Source organism: Gasterosteus aculeatus, chromosome 1, assembly GCF_964276395.1.
Source record: "Gasterosteus aculeatus chromosome 1, fGasAcu3.hap1.1, whole genome shotgun sequence".
NCBI lineage: Eukaryota > Metazoa > Chordata > Actinopteri > Perciformes > Gasterosteidae > Gasterosteus > Gasterosteus aculeatus.
In genome coordinates, this window is record NC_135688.1 from 13,607,070 (window position 1) to 13,625,481 (window position 18,412).

The 18,412-nt window shown below is 42.1% G+C and overlaps 1 protein-coding gene across 2 annotated transcripts in view; it reads left to right on the forward strand.

The window, feature by feature from the left end:
* robo1 (roundabout, axon guidance receptor, homolog 1 (Drosophila)) overlaps positions 1-18,412 on the forward strand; it is a 209,171-nt gene that overhangs the window by 15,738 nt on the left and 175,021 nt on the right. For both annotated transcript variants that reach the window (XM_040179226.2, XM_078098242.1), the window contains exon 2: positions 2,380-2,504. In XM_040179226.2, coding sequence (XP_040035160.2) covers positions 2,417-2,504 — 88 coding nt within the window. In that variant the 5' untranslated portion in view covers positions 2,380-2,416. The remainder of the gene's footprint in view (positions 1-2,379; positions 2,505-18,412) is intronic.

The following is an 18,412-nucleotide window of genomic DNA, read 5'->3' on the forward strand; positions in this document are numbered from 1 at the left end:
TTGACAGAGGAAAGAAGCAAGAGTAGTAATTAACATAATGATGTAGTTTAAAGTAAATGTTGAATTATTTTATTTGAACCCTTTCAAAATACTGTTAATAATAAAATCAACAATAATGGTGGAAGAAGGTGTAATTGTAACTCTTTGAGAAAATCCAGTGAGTGCATTTATCTTTGTCCCGGCCGTCTAATATTGGCTGCGTTGTGTCCTGAAAGTAAACTTGTATTCAACCACAGGGATGTACAACAAGAAAACACACACAAATTCTTTGATGGAGCATCTCAAGAGCAAGTTTTTCCTCCGTCCCCACCACAGCCAGAAGCCCCGCGGCAGCTTTTCTTTCTCCTCCTGCTCACATGCCTGCGTGTTATCTGTCAGGACCTGCCGGGCATCATAACAATGGTGGCAGAGCTGCGAGGCATCACAATGCCGGTAGAACAACACGCACCTGCTCGCGGCCTCTTTGACGTTTTGTGCAGTGCTTCTTGTCACTGCCTGGTTAATTGGATTCAATATATTCAGCCATCAACGAGTCGGATGAAGAGGGACGACAACGGCCTCTCATTACCCTCAAACTGAGTAGAGGAAGCCACTGAAACAAGGCTTGTAACACATGCTCATTTCCTTGATGAATACAGGAATAGTCCTTGATTGCACTGTGACGAATCTTCACATGTTTGCGTTTGCACAGGAGAGAAGTGCTCAAATAAATCTTCCTTTATCTCTAATTCGACGGTTCATGAATCAAACTGAACAGGGTGTAGAATTACGAGGCCAGCTCGCTTTCCGGGTCGAGGAGGCCATCGTAGTTGCGTGTATCCCACGTTCCCAAACCAAAGACCAGTTGTCACAGCCAACCTCTGACTGGTAATTGGATATTTATCAAATTGTCTGCAAAAATGCGGTGTTTATCCGACACAATTATCAAGAGTAATGGGGGGCCGAGGTCGTCGCTGCTCTAAGCTTGCGTGCTTCTAGTTCAGGTGGCGAGGCAGACTGAAAGCGCCATTATCTCAGTCAAACCACTAGGACTTTTTGCAACCACTCTGACATTTAGCTGGGAATATTCTTGTCATCATCACATGCCAATGGAGCAGATGTGCAAATACAACACGTACTTCTTTGGCTCGGCTGTGACACTGGAGGAATGAGAGGCGACAATAACACAGACTCCAAGAATGAGCTCCTCAGTGGTTGAGATCTGAAGGCCAATCTTTTCACAGGCTCTTCTAATATGAGAACAGGAACCTTATATTAAGGGGTGCGTAAGTGTTCTCTGAGTACCCACAGATACGATTGGAGAGAAAGCAAGAAGAGCCAATTGGTGTGCTTGTGACCTCTTTCTCCTGCAAACCCATTACAGAACGGGGAGTAAGAGACAGATGGGATGAAAACGACAGCATTAAAAAGGAAGCGCTGCCAGTAATAAGTGGCAAATAGACCATTTGGTTACATGAATTGAAAAGACTTGGAAGTTTAGGAGATTTAAATGGATATTTAAGACGTGAATGGAAGGAGAAGAAGCTGTAGAGCACGTAACCTTTTTGAGCGAGCGTTTCCTGTTCATCATCTGTACATTCGATACTCTCCATCATCTCAAAAGATGTTGAAGAAGAGACGATGTTGCTACTAAATTTATGATAAAAGAAAGTCCATCATATTTTAGTTGAGGCGTATCCAATTCAAGGCATTGGTCATGCCTGAAGAAAAAAAACGTGCAGAGCAGTGCAGAAAGGGGTGTGTGTGTGTGTGTGTGAGAGAGAGAGAGAGAGAGAGAGAGAGAAAGAAAGACATGGAGGCAGAGAAGCCGAGGCTGCCTAGTCTGCTGGATGTAATCAAACAAGGGTGAACAGGTTGTTCCACAGATGGCTGATCCGGAGAATCTTCCGATTTATTTTCCATGCTACAGACGGTCGATGTCACTATGCGCAGGTGATGCCAGCAGAGCAGCATTGTCTCTCACACACCACTAAACGCCGACACTTTGTCTCCCCGGTCTGAAATCAATATGACACGGAGGCTTTTGGTTTTGTTTTGTTGTGTGTGTGTGTGAAGAGGGGGGGGGTAGAAAAGCAGTTACTGAGTGACAAAAGACTCTTAAGACTATAAATTGCGAATTTAACTGCTGTACCTGTACAAAGTAAAGCAACCTATCGAGTTCTTTTTTGTTGTTTACCATCTGTCCCTGAAGCTGCTTTGTATTCACTAAGACTTTGGAATTCCATTAGGAGTGTTTTGAGTTGTGCTTTATAGTCGTGCCGTTGAAATGATTGTGTTTTTCTTCTGCATTTCATTGTACATTTCATTAAAAAAAAAACAAGTAGAGCGCTCAGCCACGCAATCTGTCTTTACCTTCTTTCTGTTTTTCTCTTTCCCCAGATTCACATCCAGTGATGCCAGCACAGTGAGCATCGCAATGCGTGGCACGTGGTCCGGGGCCACGCCCCTACTCATCACGGTTCTGCTCAGGCTGGCCCACGGCCAAGAGGTTCCTTTAGTTCCAGGTAAAGACATGTCATATTTCTCTGCACGGCATGCCTTCTTACCATTGACAAAGTCTACAATGTCTGTTTCCGCCATCGGGGGTTTGTTAGTGTGTACGTGTGACTGACTATTATGTGCTTGACACCTTTACCATAGCTAATGATATATTATCATCATGTAAACCTTAGTAGTTGTAGAAGTGCATCAGTCATTTGGCACCGGAATTACAGATCCTTGCACAAACCACATTTATCTATTACTGGCTTTAACAAAGGGTTTTTATTACGCACCTATTTGAGGTAAGCGTTTGTCCAACTGCAGTGCAGTACAAAGGAACAGCATACGGCTGTCTGATTGGCTAGACGATACCATGCGGCAGTTGTATGCTGAGAATGGCTGAAGGCTATCCTGATGAGGTATAAAGAATAGAATGAACCGAGTTCATCTGGGACATCTGTGACTGATTAAAAGTGAATATAAAAGTTCAGTTTGTGAGGATCCACTGCGAGGCCCCTTTGGCCTGAAAGCACCGGTAGGAATCCTTCCAGTTGTCCTTGTCCTGCCTGTCAGTGCAGGCAGGACAAGTCTCCAACCTCAAAAACCAGCAGATGTGTGATGTAGAATGATGTCATGCCAAATGTCCTTCTCTTTGTTCTGTGTCATGCTTTGGATGTTTCTAGTTCTGCATATGTTGGATTAAATCTTGATGATTCTAGTTTCCTAACCTGAGGATTTAGGTTGGAGAAAAATGCGGTGCATCATGGTTAAGTGTAAAGGGTCAAAGTTCGACACTGGCAATACGTCTAAAGATATTATTTAGCCACCGTGGTTTCTGTCAAAAAGTTAGAAAGTAATCAATGAATTTCAGATAATCCAGCATACAAGATTAAGAAATTGGTAATTAAAGAGCTATAGGTAAAATGAAAACATACTTAGCAGTCCATCTCTCAGGGAATAGACCAGACAGAAAGAAATGCTGAAGGACTAAAATTGATCCTTGAACATAGTAGTTTGTCTTTGGTACTGCTTGTGTAAATTAACTTCCATTGATTTACTGTTTATTATTGCTTTATAGGGTATTGTCTTGAACTAGTCAGCACTTTTATTTGACCTTTGCGAGATAAAACCTCTTCAAAATACATTCTTTTCTTCTTTTTACTCAGATGTTCTTCCTGATTTAAATGGGCTTTCTTGGAACTTTGACGGCATTTGTTATTCTCTCTGCTTACTTTGGCTTCCTTTGGTTCTTTCTTTTGCCTTTCACCTCATTCATTTTCTTTCACTTGGTCCATACCACCATCTTCTTTTGCCAGCATGATCTAGGAAACAATTTCCTTGTTCGGTAGAGGGCAGTGTGTGTCTCCCTGTGCTTTTATTCTAAGTGTATCCTAAGTGTGTGTGTGTGTGTGTGTGTGTGTGTGTGTGTGTGTGTGTGTGTGTGTGTGTATGTGTGTGTGTGTGTGTGTGTGTGTGTGTGTATGTGTGTGTTTGTGTGTATGTAAGAGCATGTGTGTGCATAGGAGAGGGATCACTACCATGGCATAAATGCTTTTAATTATTCCCTGGAATCAGGATTTCTGACTTGCAGCAGTTAGAGCTGCCCTAGGATTGAATTTGGCTCATAGTGTATTTAGCTTCACACTCACACGTCGAAGTGTTATAACCAAAGGCTTTTCTTATCGGTGTCTCGTCTAGTTATAGGTGTGAAGATACAAGGTGATGCCCACAAGAATTGCAGGATGACGTATCTAAGTCTTAAGTGTATAGGAGTTGGGAACAAAGATTTGAAAATAGATATCCTTTCTTATGTAATGTGCCTGACGCAGTAAGCGAGGCGCTCAGCTTCTGCAACAATCCACCCAAACCCAAGAGGGATGTCAGATCTGAGTCATGGATTGTTCCTTCTGCAAACGTGTCAGCATAAAAAAATGTCATAAATATTAGATGCGGGAAAGAGGAACTCCACCAGGACCCTGTCTTCCTTTCATATTGTCTCTCAACAAGAGAGAAATGTCAAGGCATCTCGTTGATTTAGATTTTCTGTGCATACTTGCCGACTGACAGCTCGTTTCATTCTCTTGCCTTAAAGTAAATAGCAGCAGTTCCCAAAGGAAATGGCTCCCTGTTTCCTTTTTATAATCTTTTTTATCCTCTGGGTGTTCTCAGTCACTTTGCTCAACTTTTCTTATGTTCATCCCTAATGAGACAGTATCTTGTGTACACTGTCTAACTGTAGGCGTAACAGAATAGGAGCCCAGTATGCTAGCAACTTAATTCATATTAGGCAATTACGCACCTTATCATTACATCCAGTGCAAACATTTAATGGACATTTGCACGACTTTACAGCTGAGCCATTAATGACTTTTTCGCAACAATAATGAAGATACTTTAGTTGTAAAAAATCATTTTGAATTACATATCCTTGTAGTTTTGCAATAATTGCAATATTTTACATTGCCATAATCTTTTGAATTTAAAAAAAATATATTCAATGTCAATGTGGCTTTTGCAGAATTTTTCAGTTCTTGCTCAGGATTTTCTTTACCTTTTTGGCCCATTTTGGTTCACATGTGGTTTCTTTGATTTTTGCTGTTGATGGTAGGGTATATTTAGAATAGGTACTTACATGGGAAACGGCCAGTGTATTTGAATCGAGCTTATTCATTCCCGCATGCTCTTTGTCGTCTCATTATTTAAACTGTAATCTCGACCGGTTGTTTACCTTGCTAATTGTTTTCTCGTGTGAAGCGTCATCGTTTCCCCATAATGCTGAGCCAGCCTCAGTGCAGCAGGTGCTGCTTGTGTTTTTCAAGGGGTAGGTGGGTAGTTATAGTAATAGATTTGTTAACTGCCTTTTTGTGCTCACATTTTTCCTCCGTTGTTGCGGAATAAAATTATGTATCTCAAAAAGTGCTCACAAAGTCTTCTAAGATCTGTTCCTTTGCAGCATCAATGATATTGTAAGTAATTGGAAACATATATACGAATGAGAATTTAGTTTACTTCATTCTACTTTAGTTTTTTTATTGGTGAACCGCCCCTTAATTTGATTGTCTAGACAAGCCAACTCCATAATACGAGATATTGCATCTTTCTAACCCACAGTGCAACTCTGACATATTGGGTTTACTCACCTTCGTCATGTTTCCCGCAGGCCATCCCAATTTATTTCACGCCATGCTCGCAGATTAAATCCTTATTTAAAATATTCTGTTTTCCAGATGTTTCATCATCCAACGTGGAAATAAAAAGCTGTCCTCACAGATCAATTGATCCTCCTCCTACATCCCATGATTCATAAATACCAGTTGGAAGAGTTCCTGTGTTGCACGACCTCCTCCCTTTACATTCAGTATTCAGCTTGCACACCAGCCTGCGGGTGATTAAATATGTGGTTAATACAGCACCATCAGAGTATTGAATTACACAAGAGCCATGCTGACCTTTTTTAAATTACAGAACCAATTGTGCAAGACAGCAGAGGAAGTTTATAACAGGTACTGCCAAGATGGAGCCCGGAGGAGAATGGATGGGCTGCTCCTGTCGTGCTGACGCTCTATTAGTGTTCTGCGTTATAAGCACCCTGTTTGACTCTCACGCCTTCCCTTCATTCGCTCACTGTGCATCTCATTGGACAGCAAAGCCTTTGTCTCTTTGTCTCTCAATCTTTTGTGCAAACAGCCATTAGACTATAGGCGCAGTCTGGCAGACAAGCCAGAATGAGCGCGCGCCCTCCCACAAACTAATTTGACATTTCATTTCACCGTTGATGAGACACGTATCACTCTTGACACACAGCATTGCCTCACTCAATAAATCTTGATCACTTGCCTTTTTCTTGCATGCATCCTTGTCAGCATATTTGCTTTGCTGATATCTGAAGGTCGTTCCTGATGTCTGATCTAATTTGAATCTAAAGCCAGAAAAATGAAGCAGGCTGCTTTGGCACCAGCCGTACGAGTCCATGGAGTCACAGTCATTTTTCAGGGATGAGTGTACTCATCTTCAATCCCCATCGAGAGATTTCGAAGCCTGACTGGCAGCGATACAAAAATCTTTGCTTGGCAAAGGGTAGACAAAAGCTTTTTAGCAATGAAACAGTCAAAATAAAATATCCTGCCACTAAAAACTAAGTATTTTTCTCTCCTTGCCAACTTTCAGGAGCGATTCCTGATTGCTTCGTACAGCACTTTGCAAAATGCCCTGTAATTGTATTTAGGTGAAAAATCCCGATTTCATCACTGCGTTTCATTCTTCTTCTCTCAAGGGAGATTGGGCTATTATTGAAGACGGAAAAGGATTCAAAGCTTGGCGTTTCTCATAATGAAATTCTTGTGACTGACTGTTTTCTTTTTTTGGGAGAATGATACAATTTAATGACACCATTCATTCCATTAAAGCATATTAAAAAGCTTTGTCAAAAAACGCTAGACTCGGCCATTTCTCTGAGCAACGTTCACACTGATTTCTAAAAGCAAACTAGTTTTAGTCTTGTCTGTTGAAATTGCACATGGGCTTATCCTAGTTGTCACTCTGTGTATTATTTTCTCTTTTAACTTTACATCTATTATCAGTTATTCTATTATGCATTTGAGACACGAGCAAGTGTTTACTTTTGTGTGGAATGGAATCAAAACAATGCGTTTTAGTTTAGAGCAGAATTAAGTCATTTTTGGGCGTTTGCAGTCTTGGTTTAAATCATAGTTCCAGAAATCTCTCGCTTTCTTGGACTTGTGGACTATGTCTGCACCGTAAATTTGTGTGCACACTTAAGATTCAGTGTGGTACCATTCAATGTGATATTCCTGCAGATGTTTTACATTTTCCCTCACTCGGGTTGAAACGATTTACTGTTGGATTGACTGTTTTACAGTTTTAGGCATTAGCTTGAAGGGTGAATTGTAATAACTGTGGCGTTCCATTAACATCTCATCTTACTGGAAATGTTGTATTTGCCCATAAACGTTTGAACTTGAAAGTTTTTAAATAAAATACCTGCATTATAATTCTTGTCAGCCATAGCTGTAGATTGTGTTTTTTGCGCTAGTCAGTAAATGTTGGCATGCTAATTGGTCGAGAATAAAGTTGCATATCGGCTGTGAGAATATTAGTACACTAGCATTTAATGACTTACTGTAGTAAACCTTGGAGAGCTGCTGACAGTGCTGTAAACTCACTTTAGTTTATCTTTGCAGTAAAACTTTTTTTTTTGGAAACAAATCCCTAGAACTTATGTTCGTACATTCATACACATATATCTTTTATAAATATGTTATGTGGACTAACATGTATTGAGAATAGCATGTGCTATGTGCTATTGCTGTGGATACATGTTAGTATTTACAATGGTTTATAATTTATCATTAGTACAGCATATGCTGTAACTAATCTATATTACAGGTGACACACTTTAAATCTGCTTGTCTACACTGTTTTTAGTTATTTTAGATTTATTCATGTGAAAATCCTTTTTTTTTTTTTGCATTACTGTTTGGAGAGATCTGTCGGCCATCTTTTTTTCTGTGTTTCAAGTACCTGATTCCTGTGTCCTGGGGCACATACAAAGCCCTGTGCTTATCATCTGGCTGCCTCTCACTCCATCCGGCCACCATTTAATTACACAGCAGGCACAAGCCAGTTTCATACTCCCTCTGCCCCCAGGCCATCATTTAATGATGAAAAATCTGCTCCAGGAGGTCTGGGCATTTGTTTTATTATTATTCACCTCCTTTGTATTTTCTTGGCTTTTCTCTTTTTGTCATGGAGGTGTGTGTGTGTGTGTGTGTGTTTGTGTGTGTCGAGGGGTGTTTTTGGTGTTGTTGTTTCTTTTTTCTTTCTTTCATATTTTCCTCTCAGGCTTGAAAGATATTGTCCTCAGCTTGAGTGTGCTTTTTATTCCACGCCTTCGGCCAAAGCACGTATCCAGGGTGACTTTACCCTTAACGTCACCACTGGTAAGGCTGAATCTAATCAAGTCAGTCCAAGGGGACAGCGAGATTTAGGGCAGGACTCACTTTAGGTAAGGAACCTAAAGACCACTCTCCTAAAAAACGGAAAGACATCAAGAACTCCAATTAGACTGGAAGAAGTTTGACACTATCAGCTGCTTTAAGTCATTGCCAACAGCTTAAGCAAGATCAACAGAAATGGCTGAAGCTGTAATGTCATCAAAATATATGCTGACTAATACTACTTGGTAATCATAACCACCTACACATGCACTTAAAACCTCATGGGCATTCCAACAACCAGTAAACCCGTCCAATCTAATTCAGAACATCCTTCAAGCAGCAACCTCCTGTTCCTTTCGGGGTCAGAGCTGGGACTGCTGCACGGGGGGCTACTGTGAGACTGACCGCCTGTGAGTGCTGTGAAAGCTCGCAAAGCAGCCTCCTAAACCCATTTATCTTTCTGCTCTCCCTTTCAACTGAAAATGACTCCAGAAGAAAGGTTTTCTGTCAAAGACGTGTTGTCACAGCTCTTTGACCGTGAAAGGGACACGAACAAGGAGAATGTGTCGGAGAGAGGATGACGTGGAGCAGGATCCTGATCATGAGGCATCCTCCTCTGATGAGAATGAGCCCCTCAGGGCCTCATGTACTAACGCTTTTTCGCCCCCCCTACCGGCGTATTGTTACACGTAATGTGCACGTAAAAGCACGGCGAGGTATGTTGAGGGAGGCTTGAGGGAAAAGTGTGAGTTTCCCATAAAGAGATGAGAGGGGACGCGTAAAGTGCGCCTACTTATGTATTCAGCGGTACGGAAACCGCCTGTTGGAAGCTCGCCTACGTTTTTACTTAAACGCCTCCTAAAAGCAGGTGTGAACCCGAATGCGGGTTTCCTCGCACGCGCCTCCTGGTGAAACGGCAGCAGTAATCCGAGCAAGATGGCGACATGCGGCCAAGGAGACGAGATGCAAGGATTTTTGCCGCAATGGATCAAGCTTCTTCAGTTTAGTGAACACGAAATCATTACCAGTTGAAGCAGCCATGCAATATTACAGTTTACCGGAAGAAATTAAAGATGGCACCTCCCACTCTGCGTTCACGTTCCATTGCAGCAGTGGTTAAAGTCCTGGCTACATTACAATTGTTGGCGACCGTAGCATCAGCAGTGGGAATATCGCAGTCTGCACTGGGCCGTATCACAGCACAAGTACTTCACGCTTTGTGACAGCGCACTAGTCAACACACACATTTCCGCGACACTAACAGACGAATAACACATCAACCTCTTTCTCACTAAATGTTTGTTGTTGCTGTTTTGACTTCGGCTGATCCTTAATAGAAAGAGAGAAGGAGGTCCCTTCACTTGCACGTTCAAAAGCTCGAAATGTGCGGCGGAGAAAGGTGTTGTTCCTTGACCATCAGCAAACACTACCTTCCAAAATGGTCCGTCTCCCCACTTGAACACGGTCGACTTAGTCTTGTGTATTGTTTATGCAGCAGAGTTTAAGGATTTCCATAGAGACATGACACAAATTAAGGCAAACAACTTAGTTTCTCCCCACAGCCTTCTTTCCATTGAATAACATGTGTGTGTTCCTACTGGTGTCAGACACATGTACTTGTACCTGTGCTACCTGTGAAATTTGTTAGATTTTGTCAAATCGGTGTGGGGGCTTTCTGGCTTTTTCTGTCTTACTGCAAGTGTTGCCGGGCTAAGCCACTTAAAGGGCAAGGTGTATTTCCAGTGGGCCAATAAAAATAGTAATAATAAAGTAACCTTTAAACACAATAACATCACTGTAATTGCGTTTTGAGTCATCCTGTCACGGGAGAAGAGTGATTAGGACCGAAAAACGCGGACCACAGGAGCCAGTTTGGGGTGACAGAATTATTAGTAGCACCAAAAGGAAGTGTGAAGCCTAAAAACAGGCAAAGCACACAATGGGTCAGACGGATCCTCACCAATCATGACAAAAATTCTTCTATACTTTATTTTAATCCAGACTTAACGCACACTGTGATATTACCTACATTAAATAGATATATGTATTCTTTAGTCATACCCGGGGGGAAGGTATGGTAACATATTGTATAAAGTAAGTATGAACCTACCCATTTACCGATTACCTATATACCTATTTTATTAAATAAATGTTTACCTTTTCTATACCAATAGGCAGATTTCGAATGTTTTATTTCTAATGGTCCCTTCCTTTTAGTCATTTTTAAATTGTGGATTGTAGTTTAAAGGCAAGTCAAATATTACAGTTAGTGAGTTAGAAACACCCTCTGCAGCCACGTTGTTCTCATTTAACACGTTAGGAGATGCTCAACAAGCATCGGTCTCCACAAACTGTCAATGTGTATGCTGTACTCAGCTGTGCAGATTGGGTGCACTGAGGGAATAGCAGACAAACTGAACAACCTCCGCGATTGTAGATCCATGTGTGTACTTGCTTGGAGAGACCGTGAACATCTCTGTTTGTCTCCTCGGAAATCCCATACAGAGATTTCCAGACATATTTGTTGATTTTCGCTTTGTCGCAAAGGTAATTCTGGCTAATCAGAGTATGATTGTGATAGTATGATTGTGTGCAAGAAGACGTTTATCTCTATGGGTTTTTCAGGGGAGTGGATTAGTTAGCACAGTGGGGAAACTTTTTTAGATTTCGGGGGAAAGAGCAATTTGATGCAAATCCCCGCAGAAAGTCTTGGCCTATTCTTGATGATCCATTGAATTTGAGCTTTAAAGACTGTGCAGTACCACTGGGTATTCTGTGCGTGCAGCCTAAATGCCCTTTGTGAAGCACTGAATAGCGGGCCCAATTTCCCATGCACGATCATCCTTTCCCTTTCCTATTTGTGACAAGATATTGGAGATGATCCCCCTATTCTGGCAAGTGCCCGTTTTAAATGGAAGCTATTTCTGATTTTCCATTTGTCAATCAGTCTGAAGAGTGAGTCTCCAACGGTGGCTCAGTGTGAGGCTGTAATTGTCAGCGTCCCCTTCTGCCCAATGCACAGCGCGGCGTTTTGCATGTGAAAGGATTCTGAAAGAAGACTTTAGCGCTGAATTAATACCCAAACCACCTTTTGTCTCCATCACTTTGGCTTTTGCTGCCATGAGACACAGACATGCACACAATTGATGAGGAAGAGGAGACGAGACGAGGAAGAAGAGGGCCGGGTCAATTTTTTAACCTCTTTCTTAGTGAAAACTGCAACAACCGGCTCAGGGGGTCGGACGTGTTGGAGAATGATAGAAAGATTGGCAGGTTGAAAGTGCTTGAGTTGAGATTGAAATCCATAATTATAGGACAATTATTAAATCTCTAAATCTGCCACCACTGCCAAATACTGCACACTGTTCTTTGTTCCAGTCTATTGAGATTGCCTTATTAGCCTCATGGCCCTTCACACATACAATCCACTTTCAAATACAGATGCATTGTTAGTTTGAAAAAAATAACATGCGGGTGCTGCTAACTACTAATATTAAAAGACACCACAGATGTGAACTCCACAGAGTACCTGTGGTGCATGGAGTTGGCAACCTTTGTTTTTATTGTCAGTTGAAGCGTTCAAGTTAATAATTAAATCCTACTTGTTAAAGACCCAAAAGCTGGAAGCTACGAACAAAAACAACAAGTTCAAATCGCTAGCGCTTTCGACCCTGAATAGAGCAATATCCTGAACATTTCTCTTAGAAAAGCCTTTCTAAAGGTATAGAAAACAATCACAAGCAGCCAAATCAATCATAGATGCTCATTACCATTTGCCGTTTTCAATGGAAAATCTGGATTTAATCAGCTGTACGTCCAGCAGCCTTTTTATTGTCTTCATTGTCATCTTCATTGTTTTATAACCATCATATATAACTCACACAGGTCTTACCCTTTGTTCTGACAGAAAAGAAATATCCAGATATACAAAGCAGTTGCAGGAGAATTACACTTTTTATCATGGGTATGCCATTTTCGGGTCACATGCCAAAAAACAGATCTCTCATCTCATCGTCACCCGCTCATTTTTTGGGGACTGTGTTTATGTGTATCTGTGTTGGTGATATGAAATATTAATGTGCTCAAGCAGAAGGTCAGGTGAATGGAGAGAATATGAGTCAGGAACAGGATTTAGTAACTTTGCTTTCACATAGAGAATATTTCTCACAGATTTACCACTTTGTTGGAAGCAATATTTGTTCATGACATGATGTTTTGCAATTCTACATCCAAGTTTGCCTGCAACTCAACATCGATAGCTGCCTATTTGATCCTGGTCTACCTGTCCATTCATGAAACGATAACCAAGCTTTGATTGTAGAGACCAGCTGATAGTAGTCCGTCAGGCAGACCGGCATCAGTTGTGTTCTTATGAAACGAAACGCTGCTATTTTATGAGTTTCCCTTATCTGTTCTTAATGTTGTTGTCCCAGCTACACCCTCACAATCTTCACAGGCTCTGTTCCCAGTTCATACACACTGTTGTCTTAAGCACACATAATGGTTTTGAAGAAGAAAATGCTCAGGGACATTGGGAGATAGAATAGTGTCTAGACTTGCTCATGCTTTGATATAATAACTAAAGAGAAATGATTAAAAAATGAAAAAGCATCTGCCCCAAGTTCAGTCATGACTGAATACACCAAAAATGTTTCCTTCACTGTTTGCTCTTATTTACAAGTCACTCCCTAAACTCATAGTGTCACACTCTCTTCTCCTGGATGAGGGAGGGGGGCCGGGTGACCTTAGCTGCAGAAAAGAGAGAGATTTCCCCGGACAAAATCCTCACGCTAATGATCATGTCCATGTTAAAAGCCTGATATACAGCCCCATTTCCCGAATGTTTACAGCAGCCTTACATAGCTTTCATTAATAAAAAAAGGTGCTCCTGTTGCTCCAGAACAACCTCACCAAATCAATTATTTCCATTTAGGAGAACACATATACACGTCAAATGGAAATGGATTTCAAAGCAGCAAATTTTCCTAATGACGGCAGAAATCAGACGACGAAACATGATATTAGCTCGCTGCCAGAACTAAATGCCAACCAGGAAAACAGACCACACATAGACGCCGAGAAATTAATTTGGAACGGAAAAGCCGGTGGCAGATTTTCCACCCTTATCTCTTTGTGTGAACTTCACACGGAGCAGAATGACATTGGTTTTATTACCGCGAAGCTTTGATGACGAGCTAGATGAGTGAAAGTGCTGACAAGAGGCAACGGGCGGGCGTTCACTCACTGGCTGCGAGCCCATCACAGGCGCTCAAGGGTGCTGAGAGGACGTTGGCCTCTGTCACGGGATTGGCTGGATGAGGAGGGCCAGGTATCAGGGGTTAAACGCACACACAGCTGGGGCACAATATCTGAGAAAAGGGAAAACATGCGCTCAGTGGGACACAATAACCCCGCACACCTACACAGACTCTACAACTATACATTCACACACACTTGTTTGTATAGACAGCTTGAATGTCATGGCGATGATGACAACGCTGATGCTGGTGGAACCTCAACAGCTTTCAGGTGACTTACTGTATATCAGCTTCTCTCCCTCCTCTCATATCCATGTGTTGCACAGAGCTGCTTCTACCGACTTGCTGTTCTTTACAGAGTTTTATTGCCTGTGTCTGTCACACCTTCAGGCTTTGCTGCACACGTGCACCTGTGTACTCAGCATTCAGTTTTATCAGCTCTGCAGAGTCGACTGCACAAGGTAAAGCTTGAAGGTTACAGGGACCCATGAGCAGAAGCTATTCAAAATGATGTATTGGTATATCCTTCACGCCCATTTTGCTGGTACAACATCAGTATTAGTCACAGTTTGTCACGTCTGGATATATTTGATGGTTAGCTAATTGCTGCTGTTTGAGAATTGACCGGTTGAAGCTACAACTTTATTAATACGTATATTTGCTAAAACTGTCACTATATCATGACAGTATTAAGATAACTTGACTTAACTTAAAATAGCTAATTCCTCCCGCTGCTTTTAGTGCTTCAAATTGCATTCGCTAGATGCGCCCGCGGCAGACGAAAAACGAAAAACAATCAGAGGCGAGGAGCCGAACAACGACTGCTTGTGGCTCTTGTGTGCTCAATACATGTAAATAAATAATGAAGTATGGGAGTACTTCAAAAAAGTGGACCTCTCCTCGAGGAACAAGCAGTGTCTTCCACTAAAGAGGATTTACAGCATGCATACAATTGACAGAAATGTGGGTGTGTCAACATCCATCTGTGGCTAGATGTGACACTCAATGACACTCAATGGATTCACCATAATGAGATGTGTAACAATATGTATGCATGAGATTACACATTTAGTGCAGCGACTTCTTATGCAAATGCTGCCTTTGTGCATAAACAGACTTTTCCTGTCTTTTATGAGTGTTTTGCATCCGACTCCAGAGATTTGGTAAAAATGTGATGCCCGTAGTCTTCTATTGGATTTGCATAAATGAATAGACAGTATGGGCGGTTATTAATGGTTCAAGACTTTCCGTTGAGAAATTCTCTGTGCGTTTTGACATATTTCTGGGGACATAAACGTGACAACAGCACAATACGGAGTCTGTGACACAGTTTCCGTGCCAATGCAAATTAATTACCTTCTGTGCCCTTTATCACTATGACAATGCAGAGGGATGTGAAGTTGACAGCGTCGAAGAGGCCTTCAACCTGCCCACTTACCTCTGCTCTGCCTAGAAATGGCATGAAGCCGATTTATACGCACGCGCGCACACACACAGAGTTACTCACGCATTCCACTCCACTTGCACATTACCATAGATAACCGCCCGTCACAATCCCTGACCGGTCTTTGTTATTCGTTCGGCCTGTGATAAAGTATCAGATAATCTAGATGAAGTGCTAACAGGGACCGAGGGTGTGAGGAACGGTGTGCCAGAGCCACTCATTAATTGGCTACTGGATTCTACAGGACTTTCATTTATATAGATTGTGGCCAGGTGGCGGTGTGGGGAGGTTGTGGGGGGTGGGGGGCGGGCTCCAGGGTGCCTTATCAAAGGACCACCCCTCTCCAAACCTTTCTGTGTTGGCTCATTAATCTTGCTGTCAGTGAACTGTCATTCGAAGAATCTTTTGCCTTATACATCACCCTCTCTCTCTCTCTCTCTCTCTTCGTCCTGACCACCGGGGGGGTTTGTGATTGCAGAAGAAAAAGGTGGCCGGGCTCTCTGAGGCTTTCCACCCGTGCACCCCCGCATCTAATCACTTGATCAGAGCCGCGTTTGATGGCCAGCGCGCAGGAGTGCAGGTTGGCCAAAGAGACCCAAGGGCCGGCTCGTCTTTGCCTGTTACTGAGGACGACGTGATAGAAACAAACGGCGCCGGGTGTCGAGCTGCTCCTTCCATGTTGCACAGCGGACTTTCTGGTCTTTCGGTGGGCTCTCTGTGTGTTAGAAAGTATGCCATGTGATGATGTTGAATTTCTGTTCGGCCTCGTGGACGCATCGGTCAACATGTGGCCCGTGGAATAGAAACCGTCCTCATGGCGTGCTGAGATGGCCGTTCTGTGCATGTCTGAGGGGGAGGCCGAGGTGCTGAGCTCATGTTGCACTACCCTGCAAGAAACGGCAGTAAGCGAAGCGCCGTGATTGGAATACGGCCGCAGCACTGCCACTCAACAGTGCATAAGTAGTCTTCATTTTCCTCATTTTCTTATGCCCCCGGGTTTTTTTTGTGTGTTTTGTCAACTTGGCTGATCTGAGTAGGAGCTTTTTCTTATCATCATACCAGAAGGACGAATCACAGAACTGAAAGGCAAAGTTATTCATGAGCAGGGATGATTTGTGATTTCCCTTTCAGAATGAAAACATTTTCTTTTTCACTCAATGTAAATTGAAAGTGTATACTGAAAAAATGAATCCAACGTTTGAATGTTTCATACATCTTATTTGCTCACTTTCAATTACATTTGTGAGGAGATGTGGGTAAAGCACGATTTGTGTCCCTCATCGGGCTCTATATATTCAAAATGGGGTTTGTTTAAAGAAAGTTCCCCCTCCATATTCAAATGACAAGAGGCCGTTAACCACTGAGCCTTCTGTCAAAGTGCTATTCATACTTTCATATACCCAATGACAGTAATAATAACGAATGGTGGGACACGCTCTTTTTAACAGCACCTGCAGCTCAGCAATTACAGACTTTAATTTGCCCTTTAATGATAGATTCAACACTTTTTCAACACAATTGATGGAGAAATTCCCCTGCCATTTAAAAAAATAAAAATAATAACCGTGCCCAGTGAAAGGAACTGCAAGTTTATCAATTTAAAAGCGCATAGACAGTCATTAGGGAGGAGTGTGTCAGTGTGTGAGGGCCAGGGCTGATTGCTCTGGGAAGAATCTGCGGGGTTATGTCAAGGTGACGATGTCAATGTGTCGTTCCCGTGCGCCCTCATGCAGACCATTGCTTATTTATACATCTGATTTCTCTATTCAATTGGTTTAGCTTCTGCGGTTACAGCGAATCAAGACGAATTCCCCAAAGAAGCCTGACAATCAATAGTGAGGTAGCTGACGCAGCGCCGTGGGACGGGGTGTGAGCGAGCAGCCGACAGGGCTCTCATCACTCCCGTGTGACATGTCTTCAGTACATCTGACATGTGCCGTCACACACGGAGCCCTCACCGGTATACCGTGGTTTCATTTCATTGCATTACTTTCTTTGTTGGGAATGTGCCGTTGGTCAGCTTTTTATAGTCAACCATACACACACACACACACATGTATTGTATTTGTACCCGTAAATTGGCTGTTGTCTGTAATGTGTTTTCTGCCACCAAAGCTTTTAGAAGTCTTGACGTTTCCAGATGTTTCTGCTCTCCTGCAATATGTTAAAAGAGAAGCGGGCGGCTTAGTATTGATTTTCCATCATTCATCTTGTGATGTGGGGGTCAGCATTGAGGAATAGTCTCCATAGCTGAAAGCTAAATGGATAGATAATGACATATTGGAATGCAACATCATCATGCGTGTCAAAGTAGTATTAGGATAATGTTTACATATGCAAATATGTATTTTATTAATATGTTGTAGTGTCTATATTTTATGGTTTGAAAATTTACTTAACACACTATGGGGAAATTACAGTGCATTTTATAGCCATGCGTTTGCTTGAAATAACGTTGTCTTTTACTTTTACACATTTTGGGATAGTTTTATATATATATAATATATATATATATATATATATATATATATATATATATATTTATCAATGCACTGCTTGATTTGTCCTCTTCAGCTGCTTGACAGTGATGGAAGAGGGGGGCAACAATGGCATTTATTTCTCACATTACTGGTGTTAAACCCCCTCCTTGTTTTGCAGTGTCTATTTCATGTTACATTATTCATCATTATTTATTTTGTTTTTGTGACCCAAAAGAAACCACAAATGAGGGAGCATATCCCCTCATACCACAATGTTCAGAAACCTGTAAATTGTTTCATGTTCAGAAAACTGAGACGGGGGCTTAACCTGAACAAGTGTTGTACATCACACGTACAACCCGCTGTGATGTTCCTCTTGTGTTGAACTGTAAGCATATTTTTTGGAGTCTTATCATTCCTTATATTTATTGTATACATAAATTAAATGTATACCGCTTTCTTTACCTGCCAAGGCTGACAGCGCTTCCCTGACCTATAGCGCAGCACTAGAGCTGTCATGCACATTAATTTAGTAGGGACAATCCATCACTTAGAACCCCCCCTGGCTTTTAGTGTATTAACACACATTAACAGTTCCCTCCACGCTGAGCCTCACCCCACCACATCCCTCCTGCCAACCCCCCCCCACCGCACCCCTCCTTTGACCACTGATGAAGGAATGGTGAAGAAGACGTTTATCGTCCACTACTATTGACCTGCAGATTCAGAGTGATTTATCCACCTTTTTATTGGGATTGTTTTTTTTCTGAGCATGCAAAAGTTTTACGTTCG